This window comes from Copadichromis virginalis, linkage group LG15, assembly GCF_057382275.1.
Source record: "Copadichromis virginalis isolate Kocher_CV1m ecotype Utaka linkage group LG15, C_Virginalis_male_GT1.1, whole genome shotgun sequence".
NCBI lineage: Eukaryota > Metazoa > Chordata > Actinopteri > Cichliformes > Cichlidae > Copadichromis > Copadichromis virginalis.
Window position 1 is genome coordinate 22,504,822 of NC_140632.1, and position 27,113 is coordinate 22,531,934.

The 27,113-nt window shown below is 41.2% G+C and overlaps 1 protein-coding gene across 2 annotated transcripts in view; it reads left to right on the forward strand.

The window, feature by feature from the left end:
- The window catches only part of galnt14 (UDP-N-acetyl-alpha-D-galactosamine:polypeptide N-acetylgalactosaminyltransferase 14 (GalNAc-T14)), a 237,701-nt gene that overhangs the window by 137,501 nt on the left and 73,087 nt on the right, over positions 1-27,113 (forward strand). For both annotated transcript variants that reach the window (XM_085432502.1, XM_085432500.1), the window contains exons 4-5: positions 9,199-9,266; positions 26,443-26,508. In XM_085432502.1, the coding sequence (XP_085288628.1) occupies positions 9,199-9,266; positions 26,443-26,508 (134 nt within the window). The remainder of the gene's footprint in view (positions 1-9,198; positions 9,267-26,442; positions 26,509-27,113) is intronic.

Below are 27,113 nucleotides of genomic sequence, written 5' to 3' on the forward strand. Positions count from 1 at the left end.
GAGAGGTTTTAGTGCACAAACAAGGATGGTTTAATGGTTTAATACCTGAAACTAAACAAGGCTTTTGAGAATTTTACAAAGTTAGTGGTCAAGGTGAAGTGTGGACTGAGTGTTTGTATCAATGAGTACGTACACCACAGACTGATATCTACGACTTTGATGTGGCTCAAGCTTAGTTCTAATTTGGAATCTTCTTTTTTTGTTGTTACCAAATTATGATTATTTTCTCACTAAATTTAAAGACATTTCTAGGTGAGAAGAGAGTTTTGAAGATGAATAAAAGTCCTGCTTCACCATCTGCTGCATCTTTGTTGATAGTACAGAATACTTTGACCTTACAGAGACAGTGAGTGGGTCTAGGAAAGTACAGATGAGACCAAAATGATTATTCCCTTATGAAGTTTCAAATTTTTGTTCAGATTTTAGCAAAGAATGCACAAATCACTGGTGGGCAATAATGGACTTTAACTTTGTAATGCTCAAAACTTGTAAAATTAAGTTAAGACAGAGGATTATCTTCTACTTTACACACAGTAAAAAACTTAAGCAAGAGTTTGAGCTGTTGCTCGAAAGCATCATACCATAAACAAAAGAAATCAGAGGGGACTAAAAAAATCATTAACGCTCATAAAGCAGGAGATGGATATGCAAAGCTTTCCCAGGGTTAAGGTACAAGGACTGGAGTGAGAAGTACTATCAATAAATTTAGGAATACTTTCAAGCCAGATTGAAGTATGCTGGATATGCAAAGCTTTCCCAGGGTTAAGGTACAAGGACTGGAGTGAGAAGTACTATCAATAAATTTAGGAATACTTTCAAGCCAGATTGAAGTATGCTAAGGACAATCTGGAGAAAGATTATGCATACCAGAAGAGCGTCCTTTGGTCCGATAGGACGAAAGCAGAGCTCTTTGGCCATCAAGACTGCTTATGTTTGGAGAAAGAAGAGAGAAGCATACAACACTAAAACCACTGTCCCCATAGTGAAACACAGTGTTGGGAGTGTTATGCTTTGGGGATGCATCATTGCATCTGGAACTGGGAATCTTGTTAAGGCAGAAGGAATCGTGATAACAGAAGGATATGTAAAGATTTTGAAAGACAACCTCAAACTGTCATCAGCAAAACTGGGTCTGAATCGGCACTTTTTCTTCCAGTATGACAACAACCCAAAGCATACATTGCTCCTGATTAGCTACGAAGGGGCATAAACAAAGCCTTTACTTGATCCCACTGCAAATCTTTGGGGTGAACTGAAGACCAAGGTCCAAGCAGAGAAGAATAGACTAGTATTGCTCAGGTAACCTGAGTAATACTTGTTGAAAGTACAACAAATAACTGCAGGCTGTTATCCAATAGTCATTCTGTCATAACTCAACCCAGAGCTTCGGACAGGGTGTAATATAGGAAGGTTAGGGGTGGGACATGAAAACAAAGAGTTGACATGATCAAAGACTCAAACTGTTATGTCCGGCGTGGCAGATGTGTGGAGTTGTAGATTAGGACCCAAGATGCAGCTTTTGACGAGAGTGAACTTTATTAAGTAAGAAGGAATAAAAACAAACAGAAACGGCGAGATGAGAATAAACTAAACCGGAACAACTAACGAAACAAACCTAGAACCAAACCCAGAGACGTAGGGAGACACGGAGAGACAACGGAGGGAGATACGCAGACGAACCAGCAACACACACGAGAAAACATAGGGCTTAAATACACATAGGGCAATCAGGAAATGGGAAACAGGAGCGAGGCATGGCTGGGAGTAATTGGACATAACAAGACAAGGGGAGTGAAATACAGGGTGGGCCATTTATATGGATACACCGTAATAACATGGGAATGGTTGGTGATATTATGGGGCGATTGTGGCTCAAGAGTTGGGAGTTCGTCTTGTAATCGGAAGGTTGCCGGTTCGAGCCCCGGCTCGGACAGTCTCGGTCGTTGTTTCCTTGGGCAAGACACTTCACCCGTTGCTTACTGGTGGTGGTCAGAGGGCCCGGTGTCGCCTGTTTCCGGCAGCCTCGCCTCTGTCAGTGTGCCCCAGGGTGGCTGTGGCTACAATGTAGCTTGCCATCACCAGTGTGTGAATGTGTGTGTGAATGGGTGGATGACTGGATATGTAAAGCGCTTTGGGGTCCTTAGGGACTATTAAAGTGCTATATAAATACAGGCCATTTACCATTTACCATATTAAAGTCCTGTTTGTGGCACATTAGTATGTGTGAGGGGGCAAACTCCTCAAGATGGGTGGTGACCACAGTGGCCATTTAGAAGTCGGCCATCTTAGATACAAGTTTTGTTTTTTCAATAGGAACAGGGCCATGTGACACATCAAACTTATTGGTAATGTGAAGTTAACAAACAAAACCACCGCTATTGGTCTGACACTAAACCACATTGGATGGATCCCTCCAAGACTGTTGGAACAACAAAAGTGATGGTTTGGTGTGGTATATGGGGTACAACGATAGTGGGTCCATTCTTCATCAATGGAAACCTCAAGGCCACTGGATATTTGGAATTGCTACATGATGATGTGTTTCCCTCTTTATGCACTGAAGCTGGCACGTTCCCTGGGTTTTTCCAGCAAGATGGTACACCACCACATTATGGGTGCCAGGTCCGAGCATTCCTAGATGAACAGTTTCCTGGAAAGTGGATTGGTCATCGTGGGCCAGTTGAATGGCTCCCAAGGTCTCCTGATCTGACCCCCTTAGACTTTTATCTTTGGGGTCATCTGAAGGCAATTGTCTATGGTGTGAAGATACGAGATGTGCAGCACCTGAAACTACGGATACTGGATGCCTGTGCTGGCATTTCTCCTGCGGTGTTACTATCAGTGTGTGAAGAGTGGGAGAAGAGGGTTGCATTGACAATCCAACACAATGGGCAGCACATTGAACACATTTTATAAGTGGTCAGGAACTTGTAAATAACTCATGAAAGAATGAAGTTACGTTGAAACCGAGCACACCATTGTTTTTCTTGTGACATTACCAATAGGTTTGATGTGTCACATGGCCCTGTTCCTATTGAGAAAACAAAAGTTGTATCCAAGATGGCCGACTTCTAAATGGCCACCGTGGTCACCACCCATCTTGAGGAGTTTGCCCCCTCACACATACTAATGTGCCACAAACAGGACTTTAATATCACCATCCATTCCCATGTTATTATGGTGTATCCATATAAATGGCCCACCCTGTAAAAACACTGACAAAAGACACGAACCTTCAAAATAAAACGGGAAACACACTTAACAGACTGGGGGACACAGAACATAGGAACATGAAACGTGAAACAGGAGAGTACAAAAACCCAAAATAAACAAAACCACAAAATAATAATAAACTTAACATAAACACGGAGTCACAGACTCCGGACCATGACACAAACAGTCTTTGGACCTAAATTTCTCCAGACATTACCTGATCAGTGAAGTCATTAGCAAACAGGATGTGCTTTCTGTTTAGCCTGATAATCAATCTTCTGTAATGTGCTGATGAAATAGCAACAGAATGTCTTTTTGCTTATACGCTGACAATACAAAATGGCGACGGTGAGGTCGGCTGCCGTGCTCGATGCTCTGCCCCAACTTCTCCCCTTTTTGCAGTTTTTCGTCACTTTTTGCTATATCTGCCATAATCTTGCATGGGCATCATGCAAAACACAGAAATTCGCTACAGTAGAGACACTTTGGTTTCTATTGGTCCACAATACACGAACATTTCACCATGTTTAACTCCGGACCCAACCTGGCCAAAGGAGATCCTGAGAGAGAACAAAGGACGCGACCCCAAGTGATGGCCTCGAGGGAAACGAGCCGGCATCAGGAACAGGCTACGGGCTCGCGCACACCGCGCACCCATGCCCGGTATCCTGCTAGCCAATGTTCAATCCATCGAGAACAAGCTTGATGACCTCAGAGCCAGAATCAAGTTCCAGAGAGACATTCGGGACTGCAACCTCCTCTGCTTCACCGAGACTTGGCTGAACCCAGTGATACCAGACCACGCCGTGCAGCCGACGGGGTTCTTTTCGGTTTACCGCATGGACAGGACAATGGAGTCGGGGAAGAAAAGAGGTGGTGGAGTGTGTTTGATGGTGAACAACAGATGGTGCGACAGCACAAACATCTCCCCACTCACACGCTCTTGCTCGCCCAATCTGGAACTTTTGATCATTAAATGTCGCCCTTTCTATCTCCCTCGGGAATTCACCGCGGTCATTGCCTGCACTGTTTACATTCCGCCTCATGCGGACTCGGACACTGCCTTATGTGAGCTACATGGGGCTCTCACACATCAACAAACACTTCACCAAGATGCCGCACTCATTGTTATGGGAGATTTTAACAGAGTGAATCTCAACGGACATTTCACAACCTTCACCAGCACATCAACTGCCCCACCCGGGGCACTAGGACATTAGACCACTGCTACACCCCGTTCAAGAACTGTTACAAGGCTCAGCCCCTGCTGGCATTTGGTAAATAGGACCATGCCGCCATCTTCCTCATGCCTGCTTACAAACAAAGGCTAAAGCAGCAACCACCAATCAGGAGGGAGGTCGCTCACTGGACGGACCAATCAGTGGCCGCGCTGCAGGACGCACTGGATGACGCAGACTGGGACATGTTTCGGCGCAGCTCTGATGACATCAACATGTTTACGGAAGCGGTTGTGGGATTTATCGGGAAACTAGCGGACAGCAGAAAGAACTATCATCCGAACATTTCCCAACTAGAAGCCGTGGGTGGATAAAAACATCCGCGACGCTCTGAGATCATGCACCGCTGCCTACAATGAAGGGCTCGTCTCCGGTAATATGGACCTATACAAGGCTGCGTCCTACAACGTGCGCAGTGCGGTCAGAAAGGCAAAGCGGAGCTACGGGGAAAAACTAGAGTCACAGCTACGACAGTGCAACTCTAGGAGCCTGTGGAAAGGACTGCGGACTATAACGGACTATAAACGACCAGCTTCTTCAATGATGAATGCCGATGCTTCACTGGCTGATGAGCTGAACACGTTTTATGCTCGCTTCGATGCCGCAGCAATTAAAACAAACGGCTGCGCGCGCTCGGAGTGCACTAGTGAAGAAAATGCATTCATCATCATAGAGCATGCCGTGAGGAACACCTTCAGGAGGGTGAACACCAGGAAGGCAGCAGGACCAGATGCAATCCCTGGCCGGGTACTGAGAGCCTGCGCTGACCAGCTAGCACCGGTGTTCACGGAGATCTTCAACCTCTCCCTGGCCCAAGCAGTCGTTCCCACGTGCTTCAAACAGTCCATTATTGTTCCTGTTCCAAAGAAACAACAGCCCGCTTGCCACAATGACTACCGTCCAGTAGCACTGACTTCAATTGTGATGAAGTGTTTTGAAAGACTGATGAGAGATCACATCACTTCTTCACTTCCTGCCACCATCGACTCACTTCAGTTTGCTTACCGGACTAATCGTTCCACAGACGATGCCATATCTCACCTGCTCCACACATCCCTGAGTCACCTGGACACTGGCAGAGGGAATTATGTTAGGATGCTGTTCGTGGACTACAATTCAGCATTCAACACGAATAATTCCCTCTAAGCTTTTCACCAAGTTGACGGATCTAGGACTCAGCTCATCACTGTGTCAGTGGATCCTCAACTTCCTCACAGACAGACCCCAATCAGTGCGGGTGGGAAAACAAGTCTCCCCCTCCATCTCACTCAGCACTGGAGTGCCTCAGGGCTGTGTTTTAAGCCCCCTGCTGTACTCACTGTACACTTATGACTGTGTAGTCACATCAGACACCACCTCCATTGTCACTTTTGCTGACGACACTGCTGTTGTGGGCCTGATCTCCGACAACATCGAGACGGCCTACCTGGAGGAGATTAGGAACCTGGAGACCTGGTGCCAGGAGAATAACCTGCTCCTAAACATCAGCAAGATTAAGGAGCTGATCGTGGACTTCACTACAAAGCAGGCGAGGAATTACAAACCCCTCATCATCAGTGGCACGCCAGTGGAGAGAGTGGACAGTTTCCGATACCTGGGTGTCCACATCACTCAGGACCTGTCATGGTCCTGTCCTGTCATATCAACACCCTGGTTAAGAAAGCCCGTCAGCATCTCTTCTTCCTCAGAAGACTTAGAGACTTCCATCTGCCACTGAAGGCGCTCAAGAACTTCTACTCCTGCACCATCGAGAGCGTCCTGACGGCAAACATCTGCACCTGGTTTGGGAACAGCACCAAGCAGGACAGACGAGATCTGCAAAGAGTGGTGCGCTCAGCCAAACGCATCATTCAATCAGAGCTCCCTGACCTGCTGTCCATCTACACCAAGCGACCAAAGCTAAGAAGATTATGATTGACCTCTCCCATCCCAACAATGGACTCTTCTCACTGTTGAGGTCTGGGAAGCGCCTCCGCTCCCTTAAGGCCAAAACAGAGAGAATGAGGAGGAGCTTCTTCCCCCAGGCTATTCGGGCCCTGAACCAGGTGTAGGACTGAACTCTCCCATACACGTCACTATAAGACTGGACTCTCACACACATCACATCACCACACGCACCACCACACATTTCCTATAATCCTATAATTCCTATAATTTATAATCTTTATAATCTTTATAATCTCTTCTGCTATTTGCACATTCTTTACTGTAAATTCCCAAGTTAATTTGTAAATTTTGTAGTAACCTCTAAATTGTAAATATTGTAAAACCTTTTTTTCTGTCATTTAATGGTCGGACATTGTACAGCTACAAGCATTTCACCCCCACGTCATACTGTGTATGGTTGTGTGTGTGTGACAAATAAAATTTTAATTTTAATTTTGAATTTATTAAATATCTCTTCTTGCTTAACAGTTGTTTTCATTTTGTTGTTTCACAGATATTTCAGAGGAAGCTTTTATCACTTTTATTCAAAGTGCCTCACTCTACTCTGAGAGCATGAACGCTCTCAGCCTGTATACATGGCTCCTGTGGGAATTGAACCCCTCACCCTGGCAGTCATACAGTAGCACCCATTTAAGATCAGTGCTATCACTGCCAGAGAGTGGGGTTAAATTCCCACGGGGCCCCACACCTGCCACTCTTTAAAAATGCATGCTCTTAAGGCACTTTGGATGAAAGCACCCTCCAAATGACGGCTGTAGGTAATGAAAATTTTTCAAAAAATTCTCAGCTAAAACTGATATATAGAGTGTTGGAAATGAGCGGCGCAGATATAGAGCTGCTATTCTGTGGCAGCCGACTGCGGTATTGTCAGCGGTGATAATATTTTCTGTGAGCTGAAGATAGCTTCTCCCTCAGCACGCCTGAGGGGAGGTTAAGCCTCATAGCTAGTGGCCTGTGAACCAGAGAATGGGAACTCCTGTGTGTGTGTGGGTCTGTGTGTGTCTGTGTGTGTTTGCGTAGATGGAAGCTAGTGAGAGGAATTGGAGGTTGTGAAAGGGAGAAGAAAAGTTGTAGCGAGAGAAGGAAAAGAGATTTGTGTCCTTTCACTCATATCTGTTTCATAGATAGATGCATAGATGGATACAGGGTGATTTAATGGGAACTAATGCGATAAATGCACTATTTTCTTTCTACTTGATCACCTCATCTCACCGTCTTTATTTTCCCCTCCATCTTGATTCCACCCGTCTCTCCCTCTTTCATTTATTTTCCTGCTCCACACCTTTCCTTCTCCTCCCCCTCCTCTCCATCTCATCCATCAATCCATTCATCCATCTCTCCTGATCGGCCCTCAGCCCACAGAGAGAGAGCAAGAGAGAGTTAGCATCAGGATTATTTGTCTCCCTTACTATGCTGTCATATCTCTCCCTGACCCCCTCTCTCTCTTTCCCCCCTCCCTCATTATCTTTTATCTCGCCCCACCTCTCCTACCCTCTACCTCCAAGCATCCATAACTCCTCCTGATGGGGTCCAGTGCCCCAGAGACACAGGTTCTCTCCACACCTCCTCCTCCCTCTACATTACCAACCTTTCCTCCATCCATTCCTCACTAGTCTCTTGCTAATTTTCACCTCTGCCATTCTTCTCCATACACAGTACCTCCCTGTTTTTAGTCTCAATCAAGTGACAACCCTCCTACTCATTTCCTCCTCCTTCCCCCCGTTTTTCTTTCCTCTATCTATCCTTTTCTACCTGTCAATTCAGTCTGATTTCCTTTTTTCCCTCCTTTATGCTTGCTCACCCCTCCTTTAGCTCTTTTCTTCCCTCGTCTTCCTTTAATTTTCACATTTAAACTTTCTCACCCTTTTCCCCACTTACTCCCCCTTCCCATTCCTGCTCTCTCTTCATCCTCGTATCTTTCCGCCCCTGCCTGTATCTCTTTCTCATTTTCATCCTTTGGAACAGGATAAATATGAAGAAGGAACAGATCTCTTTCCTTTCTCATTCCATTTCACCTTTTTTCTGTCTCATTTGGTTTCTTTCTTCTCACCTTTCCTTTCCCCCCTTTTCATTTACACTCTTCAGTCTCTCCCTATTGCTTTTTTAATATTTTCTTTTATCTTTCCTTTCTTCCTCTGCCCCGTTCCCTCAACCGTGATCCTCAGCCATCGATTTTCTACTTGTTCATCTTTCATGTACTTTCTTGTACCTTTTTACCTTCACTCCCTGTCTTCCCCTTACCATACTTCTGTTCTTCTCTTCTTCCTCCCTGATTTTTCTCTTTTCATTTCTTTCACTTTTCTATCCTCTTTTTTTATCTACTCCATCCTCTCATTTCTTCATTCCCTGTCCCACATTCATCCTCCTCTCCTTTTCTCCCTTTTTTACACTTCTCCAGAGGACATGATGAATGCAGAGGTTATTGAACGGTAGAAATAATGAAATAAAATGGAACAGAAACCCACCCAGAACAAAACACATTTTCTCATTTTCTTCCAGTAAAAGTTATGAATTTTTTATGTTTCAATCTTCCTCTTTAATGAAATAGTTTTTTTAGAGGCGACACGTCATACATTTTCATAACAGGAATTTGGGCTGACATTTTCAATATGTTGTTTCGTATGGCGTGTGCTGCGTACATAATGGATTCATGAGCACCTGAGTGTGTGTTTGCATCACTGCAGGTTGGCATTTACTTGTCAGCTTTTTCCATGCATTTATGCATTTGTTTTGAATACTTATTTATGATTGTGCAAACTGACTAATATTTTAAATCACTTTTTTTTTGTCTTCTCTCCAGTGTTTTAAACAGGACCCCGGTTCATCTCATCTATGAGATCATTCTGGTGGACGACTTCAGTGACGACGGTGAGCTGCAGCTGGACACACACATTCATATACACACTGCAAATATACACATGCCTGGTTTCTTCCAGGTCAGAGATAACAAAGATGAGACCTACAAAACAGGTCAGAGGGAGGAATGTGTCCACAGCAGCTGGGTCCACAGCTTCAGGATTAAAATGGAGTTTAAAAAAAAGAGAAGAAACTCCGTTCTGGGTCAGAACGGAGTTTCGTTCACAGCGTGCACACTATCTCATCCACAGATGTGCCCAGTCCATCTCCAGAGGTTCAAAAAGTCCTAGTGAACTATATCAAACAAGGTCAAGGTCAAGGTAACTTTATTTATACCCAAAGGCAAGGTAAATTTGCTTTACAGAAAAATGAAAAATTGGCATCCCTTTAAAAACACACATACCTAGTAAATATATAAAGCTCACTGTGGCACATATATAGTATATTTCGAATCAAAAACAGTTCTTATTTAATTCAGTGACAGCAACGGGGACAAAGCTATTTTTATAACGCTTTGTCCTACATCTCGGAAATAGAAACCTCCGTCCTGAGGGAAGAAGCTGAAATTCACCCCTTAGAGGATGGGAACCATTTTTAAGGATTGATAAAGCCATCCTCTGTACCTGCTTAGAGTACAGGGAGGCTAAACAAGACTGTGGCTCACCTATCAGACGACTGGACCATCTCACTATCTGATTTAGAGAGTTTTTCTCTGTGACAGAGGTCTGACCAAACCATGTCACCAAACAAAAGGATAAAACAGACTCAATAAAAGAACGATAAAACAAAGTTAAAAATTTTTGGTCAATGTGGAAGTGAACAAGTTTCCTAAGACAATAAAGGTGCTGGTGACCCTTTTTACAAACTGATTTGCAATTTTGATCAAAGTTCAGTTTTTCATTTATTATTGTCCCAAGATATTTATATGATTGTACTTGCTCTATTTTCTGACCTTTAATTAAAGTGACTCCGTGCCCATTTTGTTGTTTCCTAAAATCAACAACCATATCTTTTGTTTTAGATATGTTCAGCAGGAGATAAGACTCCTCACACCACTGAACAAAGTCATCAATGACTGGGCCGTGGTTAATTTCACCTCATCTTTCAAGTAAAAGATGTGCCTCACCTCTGATACCACCCCATTTAAAAACATGCAACTTTTACTTTGAAGGCAAAGGTCTCTGATTCTGCTTTGCATCACACTCTTTACAGTTTCACTACTGCTTGGCAAGTGGTTGGAGAGTGTTTGCAGATAATTTGGCATCTTTGAAACAAACTACCAGCTTTTAGTGACAAGCAATAGCAACAGCAGGCAACTTCTAGCAATCCCTCATGACCCTTATTCACAATAGATCATAGAAATATCGATATCCTATTATATATATCAAATATCAAAGGTTTAAATTGTGCCATTTAAAAAAAACCAAATAAGCCCATTTTGAATTTGATGAATGCAACACATCTAAAAAAAGTTAGAACAAGGCCATGTTTACAGCATCCCCTCTTCTCGTAGGTCGTGGATGGAGTAATATAGTCAACAAATGAACAAATCCAATGAAAAGTCCAAAATCAACAATAATTTGATCCACATAAGTATTGTTTGTGTGTATTGGGCACCTAATATATTTTGCTCTGTTTATACCATTGAGTTAGCTCTTTCTCCCTTAAATTGGGACTAACTGGATGGTTGGAGCTTCAGTCTCCAGCTTTTCCATTAGCAAGGTTGAAATGCCAGATACAGTGGGGCAAAAAAGTATTTAGTCAGCCACCGATTGTGCAAGTTCCCCCACCTAAAATGATGACAGAGGTCAGTAATTTGCACCAGAGGTACACTTCAACTGTGAGAGACAGAATGTGAAAAAAAAAAATCCATGAATCCACATGGTAGGATTTGTAAAGAATTTATTCGTAAATCAGGGTGGAAAATAAGTATTTGGTCAATAACAAAAATACAACTCAATACTTTGTAACATAACCTTTGTTGGCAATAACAGAGGTTTACTATAGGTCTATACCAGGTTTGCACACACAGTAGCTGGTATTTTGGCCCATTCCTCCATGCAGATCTTCTCGAGAGCAGTGATGTTTTGGGGCTGTCGCCGAGCAACACGGACTTTCAACTCCCGCCACAGATTTTCTATGGGGTTGAGGTCTGGAGACTGGCTAGGCCACTCCAGGACTTTCAAATGCTTCTTACGGAGCCACTCCTTTGTTGCCCGGGCGGTGTGTTTTGGATCATTGTCATGTTGGAAGACCCAGCCTCGTTTCATCTTCAAAGTTCTCACTGATGGAAGGAGGTTTTGGCTCAAAATCTCACGATACATGGCCCCATTCATTCTGTCCTTAACACGGATCAGTCGTCCTGTCCCCTTGGCAGAAAAACAGCCCCATAGCATGATGTTTCCACCCCCATGCTTCACAGTAGGTATGGTGTTCTTGGGATGCAACTCAGTATTCTTCTTCCTCCAAACACGACGAGTTGAGTTTATACCAAAAAGTTCTACTTTGGTTTCATCTGACCACATGACATTCTCCCAATCCTCTGCTGTATCATCCATGTGCTCTCTGGCAAACTTCAGACGGGCCTGGACATGCACTGGCTTCAGCAGCGGAACACGTCTGGCACTGCGGGATTTGATTCCCTGCCGTTGTAAGGCAAGGCAAGGCAAGGCAAGTTTATTTGTATAGCACAATTCAACAACAAGGTGATTCAAAGTGCTTTACAGAGACATTAGAAACAAGAACAAATAAAAAGCATGATTTAAAATTGATTAAAACAAGCAAATAAACTAACTAACTAATTAACAAACAAACAAACAAACAAACAAACAAACAAACAAACAAACAAACAAACAACAGTATATAAAATCAAAACAGATAAAATCAGAACAGTAGATAAAATCAGTAGTTAAATGTAAGTTTTGAAATTTAAGCTTAAAGTGTGGATTTGGTGCTTTATTCAAATGCAGCTGAGAACAGGTGAGTCTTCAACCTGGATTTAAATAAACTGAGTGTTTCAGCTGATCTGAGGCTTTCTGGGAGTTTGTTCCAGATATAAGGAGCATAAAAGCTGAATGCAGCTTCTCCGTGTCTGGTTCTGACTCTGGGAACTGATAAAAGACCGGATCCAGATGACCTGAGGGATCTGGATGGTTCATACTGGGTCAGGAGGTCATTGATGTATTTTGGTCCTAAACCATTCAGAGCTTTATAGGCCAGCATCAGAACTTTAAAGTCTATCCTCTGACGGACAGGCAGCCAGTGTAAGGACCTCAGAGCTGGACTGATGTGGTCCACTTTTTTGGTCTTAGTGAGGACTCGAGCAGCAGAGTTCTGAATGAGCTGTAGTTGTCTGACTGATTTTTTAGGTAGACCTGTAAAGATGCTGTTACAGTAATCAAGCCTACTAAAGATGAATGCATGGACTAGTTTTTCCAGGTCCTGTTGAGACATCAGATCTTTTATCCTTGATATATTCTTGAGGTGATAGTAAGCTGACTTTGTTATTGTCTTAATGTGTTTTTCTAAGTTTAGGTCTGCATCCATCACTACACCCAAATTTCTCGCCTGGTTTGTGGTTTTTAGATGTATAGATTGAAGTTCTCTGGTGACCTGTAATCGTTTTTCTTTGGCGCCAAAGACTATTACCTCAGTTTTGTTTTTGTTTAGCTGGAGAAAATTGTGGCACAACCAGTCATTGATTTCCTCAATGCATTTACCAAGAGCCTGTACAGGGCCTCGGTCTCCTGGTGACATTGTGATATATATTTGTGTGTCATCTGCATAGCTGTGATAGTTTATTTTGTTGTTGTTTATAATCTGTGCCAGTGGGAGCATGTAGATGTTAAACAGAAGGGGTCCCAAGATGGAACCTTGGGGAACTCCACATGTGATACTTGTCTGCTCAGATGTGAAGTTACCTATTGATACAAAGTATTTCCTGTTTTCTACGTATGTTTTGAACCAGTTTAGTACAGTTCCTGAAAGACCTGTCCAGTTCTCCAGTCGTTTGAGTAATATGTTGTGGTCAACTGTATCAAATGCTGCACTGAGATCCAGTAAAACTAGGACTGACATTTTTCCACTGTCTGTATTCAGACATATGTCATTAAACACTTTGGTCAGAGCGGTTTCAGTGCTGTGGTTCTGTCTAAAACCTGACTGGAAGGCATCGTAGCAATTATTCTGTTTTAAGAAGTAACTGAGCTGTTGAGAAACTGCTTTTTCAATGATCTTACTTAAAAACGGGAGATTTGAGATCGGCCTGTAGTTGTTCATTTGTGTCTTGTCAAGATTGTCCTTTTTCAGTATAGGTTTGATTACAGCAGTTTTTAGTGATTCTGGAAACACACCTGATAATAAAGAAAAGTTGACGATCTGCAACAGGTCTGACTCTAAAGTCTTTGAGACCTTTTTGAAAAAACTTGTTGGCAGGACATCTAAACAGCAGGAGGAGGAGTTCAGTTGACCTAAGATGTCCTCCAGGTCTTTGCTGTTAATAGGTTGAAACTGTTTCATGGTGTTTAAACAGTTTTTTGGTGGACACAGTACATATCCTGGATCTGCTGTTGATGTACCAATTGCTTGTCTAATTTTTTGGATTTTTTCAGTGAAGAATTTGGCAAAGTCATTGCAGGCCATGGTCGAATGAAGTTCAGCTGCCACTGACACAGGGGGGTTTGTTAGCCTGTCAACTGTAGAAAATAAGACCCGAGCATTATGGCTGTTTTTAGTGATGATGTCAGAGAAGTAGGACCTCCTTGCATTCCTCAGTTGTAAATTATAATTGTGAAGTTTCTCTTTATAAATGTCATAATGAACCTGGAGGTTTGTTTTTCTCCATCTGCGCTCAGCTTTCCTACACTCTCTTTTTTCATTTTTCACCAGTGTGGAGTTTCTCCATGGAGACTTTTTCCTTCCAGAGATAACCTTCACCTTAATGGGAGCAATAGTGTCCATTACATTTAACATGTTAGCATTGAAGCTATTGACGAGCTCATTGACTGACCCTCTGGACAGGTCAGGTGTTAATGGGAAGACCTGGTTAAAAATTGCACTACTGTGTTCAGTTATACACCGTTTTGTGATCACTGTTGTTGATATATTTGTGTGGGCTGAGATTTTACTTTCAAAGAAAACACAGTAATGATCAGACAGGCCCACATCAGACACAGTAACCTTTGAAATGCTCAGGCCTTTGGAGATCAGTAGGTCAAGAGTGTGTCCTCTATTATGTGTGGCCTCTGTTACATGCTGAGTCAGCCCAAAGTTGCCCAGAGTGTTACTCAGGTCTTTAGTCCCTTTGTCCTGAGGGTTGTCCACATGAATGTTAAAATCCCCAGCAATAATTACACAGTCAAAATCAACACAGATCACAGACAGCAGTTCACTGAGGTCATTAAAAAAGTCTGTGCAGTATTTGGGAGGCCTGTAAACATTAAGAAACACAACTTTGGATGGGGCCTTCAGCTGTAAAGCCACATATTCAAAAGACTGAAAACTTCCAGGAGATAGCTGCTTACATTGAAATGATTCATTAAATAAGACAGCAACCCCTCCTCCTCTCCTGCTCGCCCTGACCTCACTGATAAAACTGTAGTTAGGAGGGGTCGTCTCGATGAGAACAGCTCCACTGTTACTTTGGTCCAACCAAGTTTCAGTTAAAAACATAAAATCAAGGCTGTGCTCAGTGATTAAATCATTAATTAAAAATGTTTTCCCAGCTAGAGATCTAATGTTTAATAAAGCCAACTTAAGTGTTTTAGAGGTATTACTTGTCCCCTCGTGTTTGGGAGCAGTCTGTGGCACACAAGGTATGTTTACTATGTTTAAAGATCTTTTAGAGTGCAGCTCTCTGTGTTTTGACCAGGCCACATGTCTCCTGTCACCTAAAAGTACAGAAATTTTAAAACCTTCTAGTAAACAGGGTCCCAGCTTCTCCTGGGAAAAGTCATCACTGCCATAATCCTCACAGCCCTTCACACATCACGCATCAGACTGCGGAGACAGGGCATGAAGAGGAACTAAGGGGGGCGAGGCTGGGCAATGTGACTTCGATTGCTCTGTTGAGGGTGGGGCTCGATGGCGAACCTTTGGCCGCTCTGGTGGGGGGTTTATGGGGGACAAAAAGGGATTGGGACGGGGGGTAGATCTGAGCCCAGCATTGACCCGCTCCATCATCTCCTCAGTGAATTTCAGGTGTGGGGAGGAGGGAGAAAGGGAGGGGGAGGAGGGTGATGGCCTGTCAGGGGTTTGGGGGACTGGGGAAGGTCGTGGTCCCTTGTCCTGGTCGTTGGTGTTGTTGAGAGAGTTGGAGGCAAATAGGGACCCCTCTTCTTGCCTTAGATGTCTCTCCTTTCTGAGGCTCTTCCTCAGATGCCATGGATGTCTCTCCTTTCTGAGGCTCCTCCCGGGTGGGGGCAAATGGAGCTCCTCCTCAAGGTTTCTGCTGGGCTTTGTCTGTTCTTGGAGTACTGTTTGTTCCTCTTTATGAGATAACTCCTCGTTTATCTCAGCCTTGGCACCAAGCACAGATGGATGACGTATGGAATAAAACAAGTTGGAGGTGAACAGTTTCACCCCTGACTTGTTAAAATTAAATCCATTTGCTTTGAACAGATGCCTGCGTTCCCAAAAAATATTAAAGTTGTCGATAAAATGCACTGAGTGGTCAGCACATGCTGATATAAGCCATTTATTCAGTGTAAACAACCTGCTGAATCTCTCGTCTCCTCCTCTGACCGGCGGTACAGGTCCACTGATGAATACAGCTGCATTCAGAGAGTTTACAGTATTTAATAATCCAGTAAAGTCCCGTTTCAGAACCTCCGACTGTTGTTTGGACACATCGTTTGACCCTGTATGCAGAACAATGTTTGTCACAGTTGGATATTCATCTGCAATTTGAAGAATTCTCTCCTTCAGGTTGTTGACCATATCGTTAGGAAAGCAGAGGACTTTAGTGTTCTTACCGCACATCCTTTGTACATCCTTTACGGCAGAGTCACCCACAATCAGAGTTTCAGGCCTAGCCTTTAGCTTTCCCTGTGGCCTTTCACTTTTCAACAGATTTTCAGACCTTATTTCGCTGCTTTTAGATGGATGGTTGTCCGATATAGATCCAGGGTCCTTTGATAGTGGAGCAAATCTGTTCTGCAGTTTCACATTCAGTTGTTTTGGAGGTTTGTTGTTAACCTTCCTATTCACGGTTGTCCAGTCCTGTTTCCTCCTGTATACAGGGGTAGAAGAGCTTCTCTGTCTCGTAGGAAGTGAAGGCCAGTCGGTTTCAGAGATTTCAGCTCGCTGTGCCCTGCCTGTGATACGTCCTCCCCCTTCCAGGAGACATGATTTATGTCTTGGTTTTGCACCAAGACAGTCTAAGGGGGGATTATCACTTGAGGATTTATAATAATGCACAGAGTCTACTTTCTTGGTCATGTTATCTGTGCTCCTTAGCTGTGTACTAGCTTGCTCATCGCCATTGTTTTGAATCAAAGGCAAGGTTGTTTCATTTCCACACAGTCCATTTACCTCCACGTTTACTTCTAAGCGATGAATTTTTGTCTCCAGTACTGCAATCTTCTGCAGGAGGCTGTGGTAGTCATCTGTGGAGAGGGAAGGCATCTTGTTGCTAGTTAGCCTAGCGGTTAGCACCTTTCCAGGCTATTGAGGCTGCTCGGTGCCCAGACGCTGTAATCAGGCTTCAGCTGTGTCTAGGCCACAGACACACGGAGCGCTGAGGACAAGGTAACCATAAAATGTTGCTGTTTCTGTTAAGAACACTCTAGTCCTAATGATCTACAAGTGTCCAGAAGTTATCGCAGGTAAGCTCACACGGAAAAAAGGGAAAAAATCAGCATAAAAATCAATAAAAATCAATATAAGAAGCAAAGCATTCAAGAGCAAAGAGATGAAGCGTCCACACTCACAAAGGGGAGGAGCCAAAAAAAAAAAAAACAAAAAACTGACTGTTTGAGGCTGCGGACAGGTGTCTTTTATACAGATTGTAGTTGTAGTGTGTTACTGATGGTGACCTTTGTTACTTTGGTCCCAGCTCTCTGCAGGTCATTCACCAGGTCCCCCCGTGTGGTTCTGGGATCTTTGCTCACCGTTCTCATGATCATTTTGACCCCACGGGATGAGATCTTGCGTGGAGCCCCAGATCGAGGGAGATTATCAGTGGTCTTGTATGTCTTCCATTTTCTGATGATTGCTCCCACAGTTGATTTTTTCACACCAAGCTGCTTGCCTATTGTAGATTCACTCTTCCCAGTCTGGTGCAGGTCTACAATACTTTTCCTGGTGTCCTTCGAAAGCTCTTTGGTCTTGGCCATGGCGGAGTTTGGAGTCTGACTGTTTGAGGCTGTGGACAGGTGTCTTTTATACAGATGATGAGTTCAAACAGGTGCCATTCATACAGGTAACGAGTGGGGGACAGAACAGCTTCTTACAGAAGACGTTACAGGTCTGTGAGAGCCAGAGATTTTCCTTGTTTGAGGTGACCAAATACTTATTTTCCACCCTAATTTACGAATAAATTCTTTACAAATCCTACCATGTGAATTCATGGATTTTTTTTTCACATTCTGTCTCTCACAGTTGAAGTGTACCTCTGGTGCAAATTACTGACCTCTGTCATCATTTTAAGTGGGGGAACTTGCACAATCGGTGGCTGACTAAATACTTTTTTGCCCCACTGTATTGATATTGCCCCCCTGCACCCGTGTATCTATGTGTGATATTGAAAACTAATTTTTATTTTTAATTAATGCATATGAGTCCTGCTGCTGCCCCAAATACATGCTAGAGTACCAAATGGAAATTAATCAACAAAATATATAGTGTCATATGATGTTTTATGTATTTGATTACCAAGAAATGATAGTATTGAGGGTTTTTTAGTAACTGTAATTTGATAATCCTTAAAATAAAATGTAGTGAGTGTCTGAGTTTGGGACGATCGTGGCTCAAGAGTTGGGAGTTCGCCTTGTAATCGGAAGGTTGCCGGTTTGAGCCCCGGCTCGGACAGTCTCGGTCGTTGTGTTCTTGGGCAAGACACTTCACCTACCGCCTACTGGTGATGGCCAGAAGGGTCGATGGCTTAAGCTTAAAACTCTACTCTCAAAGCCCTGTTTGTTGATTTAATTTATGAAGTAATTTAAGGTGGCATTTTTAAAGTGTGGACAAAATGCATGATGTCCATTAATTGGCATCCTATAAATTAAAAACATGGTTAATCACACAGAAAGAAGTGAGTCTATGGAAAATTTGTTTATCAAAAACCATGATTTGAATCCTTTATATTGCCTATATACTCACAAAGTGATGTCGCAGAGATGTCCTTTAGAAGTTCCTCTTCAAAATAAGACCAGCCTCACTAAAATAAAAACAAACCATTTATAATGCAAGTGGTTTTTTAAACTTATTAAACACAGTGTACTCCTTTTAAAAGGAATTCCAACATTTTTCTAAATACTATTATTATTTTACATTTTAACATTGATTTCAACAGTTTTTGCCTGGTTACAAAAAAAAGTTGATTAATTAAAATAAATAAACCAGTTAAAAAATGTCAAATAAAAAAAAAATCAATAAGCTAACACGTGAGAAATTGTGTTTGTTTATAAACAATCTGTATTCACGTGTCATGTTGATAACAACAATGTTGATATTTGTAAATAAAAAAAATCTTACATTACTTAACCATGTAAGCTCCCTGCACCTGTCATAGGCGTTCACATGACGTCCCAAAAAATGATCCAGTCTGAAATGTTGAACATCATAGGTTGGGTTGGGTCATGGTTGGACGTCCAAATTGTGGACCAAGTCGGATGTTGTATAGATGTCCAGAATTGGTCATGGACCAACGCACCCAGTGTAGAAATGTGTACGTCTATGTGATTTCCAATGTTTAATACAATATCTAAATGGTCTCTGGTCCTATAAATCAGTTTGATTTGCGTAATTAAAAGTGAGATGATCAGAGTATTTATGTAGGGACCTATTTTTGCTACTGTTCCCCTAAAGATTAAAAATTAAATTGCTCATTAAGCAAAAGGGTTATTCAAAGTAATATATCAATCACTGGATCATTATTGGTGTCAAATGAATATGCAGCCACAGTTTAATGCTTTAGCTGGTCATAGTGGAGTTAATTATAACTACTAGGGGTAGTAAAATGGTTTAATATTCCAGGATCATATGATTTGTTTTAAATAGAAGCATAGTGGAATAAAAACTACAGTATGTCCAAGAGCAGAATATAATGGAAGTCAAATATAAATAGCTTCAAAATGTTACTGCAGACCTAGTAAGATAGTATGTTAAGAGGTGCAGTCATTTGTAGTTTTCAGTTTTCTGTCCACTCCTGCTAGGAAATAAATTCTGGCCAGCAGACTTTGATATGATCAGAAAAAGTGTCTGCACTTTGGTTTTTGTGGTCAGGGAGTAAAGCAGTGATAAGGAAAGCACAAATATACAGGCAACTGAACACTACATGGTTTACATTGGAAACAGCAGCTTCAGGAGAAGCTAAAGCTGCCTGACAAGATTTGATTTGTTCCTGCAACTTTCTCCAGTTTCACCGACACACAGTTTATTCTTAAAGGCTGCTCAACTGCTTCAAGTGTAGTTATGCTCCTCACTATAATTTTAAGTCACAATTAAAGAATTTTTTAAGAAAACGATAGAGGCACCAACAAAAAACTTGTGTTTAGATGTTTTTTTCCCTCTTCAGGCTTAATGAGCACGTAGCAGAGAAAATAACCACAGTGAGTGCTTCAGCGTCCCTCTTAAATTTGAATAAGATCCAAATCAGCGCAGGGAGATTTTTCACTTAACGATATGTGGCAGCTGAGTGTTTTGAAGATCAACTTGTCAAATTGCAATTCCAGCCAGTTTTCCCAAAAGCATCTTAAAGATAGAATGATAGTAAAATTCTGTGAACTTTCTGAAATCCAAGAGCCATTTCCCCAAAGCATCGTAATTTCAGATGTTCTTAGGAATTCAATTATATTAACGACTTTCTAACCATTTACTGACAGCTAAGAGTCTCTTTAAAAAGCCCTGTGATATTTTTGGTTTTTCATTTAAATTTTTTTTTATTTAGGCTATATGCATCACAGGACATGTTATGCATCTTTGTTGCAAGTTTAGTAACCCGTAGCTAAATCTCAATGCATGCCTTGAGCAGCAGGATGTAATATAATGCTAACATGCCTTGAGCAGCAGCTAGATTAATTGAAGGTTTCTTATAGTCTTCTTATATTTTCTTAATTCCATTATCATTAATTAAAGCAATCCAGAAGCTAAACCAATTTTCATGTTGTCTCTACATTATTACATTTCATAATGAACATGGGCAGATACAAAATATTTCACAGTATTTTTAAAACATTTAAGAAAGAAGTCTACAGAACATCTATATTCAAACGCTCAACATGCAATGTGTGCATTTGTTTGCAATGTTAGGAAACACTGTAAATAAAAGATGGCTTTAGCTATCACCCATTGTATGTTTTGAGAATGACAAGTCTCAAAAGACTGACTGAATGACAAGTGACAGACCAACCATGACACCGAGGACACTGTATGCCCACTTTAACATGCTTTTTGATAATTTGTGCTATAATTTACTTAAAACTGTGTTTTCTGATTCATCACACTGCACTGGGGGACTTTAGCCTGTTTGACTGGTCAATTACAAACCAAACAGCAAATAGAAACAAAAAGGTTGTTTTAAACATGGAAGTTAAAACATGAACCCCAAACCCGTACAACCTTTGTAGAACAGGCTTTGTGTCTCATTAATAACTCGTGATTTTCCAATGTTTTTTCAACATGCAATTGTTAAAACATTTTTCTAACTCACCAATCTGAGAGCGACAGAAGTGAAAACCTGAGTGATGAAGGTTAAATAACAGCAGATTTAGACTATAAAGACATGATTGGTGTAGGTGAGGCAACAGTGAATAGATGCAATCAGCAGTGGAGACAGATACATGCCAGTAAACAACCACAGATGGATGTGCAAATCAACTACCGACAGATAATCAGTGTTAATAATACTGCATATACACTTATACAACCATATCACCAGTGCATATGCATGCTGATATACATAGCCAAAGAGAAAACAACTTTTCCAGCCGCCCACACAGGTGTGAGTCAATAAATTTAATGCCTTGCCTTTGCTTATTTGCGGTGATTTGTTTTAGGATATTTGACCTATCATAAACAACTTTTTTCTTACTACCTTCCTCAAGCACATCAACTTAATGTTTCTGTCTTGTTCACTGTTCCTATGTTGAGGCAGTTCTCTAGATTATAAACTCTCATAAAAATCTTCTTCTTGATGTACTAAAGTTGATACATTTATAATATCACTTCTATTTAAAAATAATAATAATTATCCAATAATTTATGGTACTACCACCTAACCTCTTGCACTTTTAGCTTTCTCCTCTTTCATTCAAGAACTATTGTTGCCATATGTTTCCACAGAGAGCTGTCCTATAAATCTATATATCTCGACAACTGTTCATCCGATCTGCTTTAAACTGTGCACCAAAGAGATTTCTTTTTCTTCTGGCAGCTAAAAAATGCCAGCTGCGAGTGCTTGAGAGCAATCTGGAGATGAAGTATTTCTTTCGTTGCTATGATACAGAATATCCAAGGAAGTAATATCTTGTAAAAACCGTGACTCTAGATGACTTTTGTTTACCTGCTATACCCACTGCAAACTAAATCGTCCTGCAAGCCAAACTTTTCATACAAGCAGTAAAAAGTCCCCATTGTTCAGCACTAGTGCGAATAGGACGTGATCTTGGTTCACTGAAGTATTTGACTCACCCTTTTGCCACTGAAAATGGAAGTCTGGTTAAAAAATGACAGCATTGGCCATAATTGATTATGAGAAGTTGAACATTTTTCAACTGAAAAATCTGGAAAGAAAAAAGATGACCTGCTTTTTGTTTTTTAATTTTTCTTAGCATATTATCAAAAATATGTTTCTATCATTGCAAACAGCTGAGAGGGCAGTCCATGAGATGTATGCTGTGGTGGACACAGCCCCTGAGGACAATGACCAAGAAGATTTTATAATTAAGCAAGCATAGCTGTAGCTGGATCTAATCTGCATAGGAGGTAATGACTGTCTATATGTTCTACTTTTGCTGATGTTAATATACAGTATAATAGTCGTCTTAAGCAGGTAGGTACAAAGACGTAAAATGTCCACAAACAGGACTTAATTACAACAATAGTGTAACGGGAAGAGTATTTACAGTGGGGCAAAAAAGTATTTAGTCAGCCACCGATTGTGCAAGTTCCCCTACTTAAAATGATGACAGAGGTCAGTAATTTGCACCAGAGGTACACTTCAACTGTGAGAGACAGAATGTGAAAAACAAAATCCATGAATTCACATGGTAGGATTTGTAAAGAATTTATTCGTAAATTAGGGTGGAAAATAAGTATTTGGTCACCTCAAACAAGGAAAATCTCTGGCTCTCACAGACCTGTAACGTCTTCTGTAAGAAGCTGTTCTGTCCCCCACTCGTTACCTGTATGAATGGCACCTGTTTGAACTCATCATCTGTATAAAAGACACCTGTCCACAGCCTCAAACAGTCAGACTCCAAACTCCGCCATGGCCAAGACCAAAGAGCTTTCAAAGGACACCAGGAAAAGTATTGTAGACCTGCACCAGACTGGGAAGAGTGAATCTACAATAGGCAAGCAGCTTGGTGTGAAAAAATCAACTGTGGGAGCAATCATCAGAAAATGGAAGACATACAAGACCACTGATAATCTCCCTCGATCTGGGGCTCCACGCAAGATCTCATCCCGTGGGGTCAAAATGATCATGAGAACGGTGAGCAAAGATCCCAGAACCACACGGGGGGACCTGGTGAATGACCTGCAGAGAGCTGGGACCAAAGTAACAAAGGTCACCATCAGTAACACACTACAACGGCAGGGAATCAAATCCCGCAGTGCCAGACGTGTTCCGCTGCTGAAGCCAGTGCATGTCCAGGCCCGTCTGAAGTTTGCCAGAGAGCACATGGATGATACAGCAGAGGATTGGGAGAATGCCATGTGGTCAGATGAAACCAAAGTAGAACTTTTTGGTATAAACTCAACTCGTCGTGTTTGGAGGAAGAAGAATACTGAGTTGCATCCCAAGAACACCATACCTACTGTGAAGCATGGGGGTGGAAACATCATGCTATGGGGCTGTTTTTCTGCCAAGGGGACAGGACGACTGATCCGTGTTAAGGACAGAATGAATGGGGCCATGTATCGTGAGATTTTGAGCCAAAACCTCCTTCCATCAGTGAGAACTTTGAAGATGAAACGAGGCTGGGTCTTCCAACATGACAATGATCCAAAACACACCGCCCGGGCAACAAAGGAGTGGCTCCGTAAGAAGCATTTGAAAGTCCTGGAGTGGCCTAGCCAGTCTCCAGACCTCAACCCCATAGAAAATCTGTGGCGGGAGTTGAAAGTCCGTGTTGCTCGGCGACAGCCCCAAAACATCACTGCTCTCGCGAAGATCTGCATGGAGGAATGGGCCAAAATACCAGCTACTGTGTGTGCAAACCTGGTAAAGACCTATAGTAAACGTTTGACCTCTGTTATTGCCAACAAAGGTTATGTTACAAAGTATTGAGTTGTATTTTTGTTATTGACCAAATACTTATTTTCCACCCTGATTTACGAATAAATTCTTTACAAATCCTACCATGTGGATTCATGGATTTTTTTTTTCACATTCTGTCTCTCACAGTTGAAGTGTACCTCTGGTGCAAATTACTGACCTCTGTCATCATTTTAGGTGGGGGGACTTGCACAATCGGTGGCTGACTAAATACTTTTTTGCCCCACTGTATATGCCAACAGTCAGTATGTTGAAAAAGCTTGAAATGAGGAGCTGGGATAGAGTTGGGTTGCAAAGTGGCTTGCAGATCATGGGCAGACTAATATAGCTTAAAGTGAGCCATAAATGAGGTTTGCCATTTGAATCCATAGGTTGAGATATCAGCTGCCGCTGAGACAAGCTGACCTGTCCTCATTGTTTTTAAGCTTAACTTCGTCCTGCCCCAACAAATGCTGTGGATGATTTCAGATATGAATATGACTGATTTTATAGTCAAATTATGTTAAATATCTGGTTATATTTTTCCTCACAGCAGGTACAGTATGTGGGTTCAGAGGTTATGTGTGCATATCCTGGACAAGCCCCCAAACATGTAACGGTTCCTATGTACATGCCTCAAAGGATCCTAATATAGAAGAAGATAAAGTTTTAAATTGAAACTGATATTGAAAGTGTAAACTGAATTATTTACAAAGACCAAATACAAATAAGGGACTTGCAGTCCTAGCAAAAACAAGGAAAAGATCAAAAACACCAGGAACTGACCATACAACTGCCCATTAGTTCCGTGCTTTTTCCCTAACCTGATATTAGCCAAGACTAATCCAAACTGAAACTGAAGCTGATGCCAACACCCAATTAATAATATTAACATAACTCCACCTTCTCTGGCCTTTTGTGCATACCTTGAGGGTTTTGCAGCCAGTCAGCATTAAGGCATGTGGAACAGTAGTACACAAACTTTTCTAGCTCTGCAAAGATGCTGTTACACCAATGCTTGCAATTAAAATTTGAATGCCTCTCAACCTTTCGAGCTTTGTCAAACATTAGTGTCTGTTTATATGGTTATTTTGTTTTTCTTTTTTTTTCTTTTTTTTTCTTTTTTTTTACTTTGATTTTTATTAGGTTATTTTGACATTGTGGACATACAGTAAAGAAAATAACAAACAGACATACATATAAACAAACATAGAGTCTGGAGTTTACATATCTTTCTCCATTTATCACGTTGCAGGAAAAAAAAAAAAGAAAACCTATTATGTTATTTCATTTGTGTCACTTCTGAATGTTTTCCACTTCCTCCATAGTCTGTCGTATTTACCTCCCATCAAAGGTTATTTTGTTTTTCATCATGCAGGGCATCTCAGGCTGAGAGAGAACCACAGAGCCAAATTAGTATATAAAAACAAAAAATATTTATGGGGGTGTGTCTGAACTTTAAGGTTTTTGGAAACTGTGTTGTTTTAGTTCAAATTCCATATAAAATAACAATAAGAATTTATCCCCAAACTGAGTCAAAACCTTTCTGCTTGGATCAAAGTGCATATGCTCTTGGTCACATATATTTTGTCCACTTGAAGGGAGAAGTTCAGTGGAGAGGGGAACAACCATGGGGCATTGTTTCTGGGTCAGAGCGCTCTGATGGAGGTGTTAAGTCATTCAGGGTCGCTATACACAAAACATCACATACAAAACCATTTGAGAAAAAGCTGTTATATTGTGTAAAATATAATACTAATAATAATTTTTAAAAACTGAAAATGTCATGCACCCATATGTTACTCACAATAGAGCACAGAAAATAACTTGAATATTAATATGAAGAAAATGTGTTTATTTTTAATTTGACTGCAGGAACATATTTCAGAAAAGTTTTAACAATAACACTTACAGGGAAAAACAAAAACTAACTGTTAAGAAATCTTTTGAGATCCCACCACCATTGTGATTAGGAATGTAAGACAGAACATACTCATCATATTATCATAAGTCATGACATTTTCCAGTTTTTTGAGCCGTGACGGCTTCTCTTTCTTCTCTAGTTTTTTTTTTCTTCCAATCTTTGACTCATTATTCTGAAATTTATAATGGAACGCTATTGAAATCCTTTTTTGATATTGTAAGTACATTCACTATTTTCCTGTTCTAAAAATCATTAATATTAATTTCACTTAACTTGACTTCATTAAATGACTCACATATTGTACACCAGTGATTCATTTTTTCTGCTTTCTTCTTTTCATTTTGAGACTTTCAACCAGAGTATTTTTGACAGTTTTATTAAAAAAAAGAACAAAATACAAAAAAAAAAAAGAAATACAGCTCAGAAATTCAGTGGAGACCTCACAGCCGGCTGAACAGCAACTAGACAAATGTCTAACTTTGAATTGTCGTCATTTTTTTCAGTGGGCTACTATTTGGTTTCTCTGCAGACTTTCAAAGAAATTATCAAGATATACATTACACGGCACACAATGTTTCCTTCTATTATTCGTATTCTGCTCATGCTGTTTTTTTTTTCTTTCCCAGAGAGTGACTGCCAGCTTCTCACCAAACTGCCCAAAGTTAAATGCTTTCGCAACAACAAGCGAGAAGGTATGGAAGCAGTTGCGTTTGAAAAATTTCATTAGCATTTTTAACATGCTAGTGTGTATAAATTTGCATGCTTAATCATTCTTATGTTCTTTGTAGGTTTTTTGGCATCTCATTTGTCACCGGTGTGCTAGATTTGTGTGTGTATGTGTATAAAAAGGTGTTATTCAGGGTGTGTATAAAGAATATAAATTTCACTGGTGGTACTGAAAACTCTCTGCCTAAACAATCCCATGCGGTATATAAACACACAGAGACGGGTGGACAGACAGAAAGACAGTGAGTGAAGTGAAATTGATTCATTCATCTCTGGCTACATATTGAACTGCAGAACTGAAATGACCTGAAGTGAATTGAAGTGACAGGAGAGCTACTGAAATAGAGCCCAGAGTGGCAAGCTATCATAAAAAAAATGTCACAGAAAAGAAAATGTCTTCCACAATCTCAAACCAAACATACATTAATTCAAAAGCAAGCTTATATGCTGAAATTTAAAAAAAAAAAAAAAAAAGAACATTTATAAATAACCTAATCACAGATGACAACCAGTTTGAAGTTAAAGCCTCAGTCACACTAAATATGGATGGTGTTCCTCATTTTAATGGTTA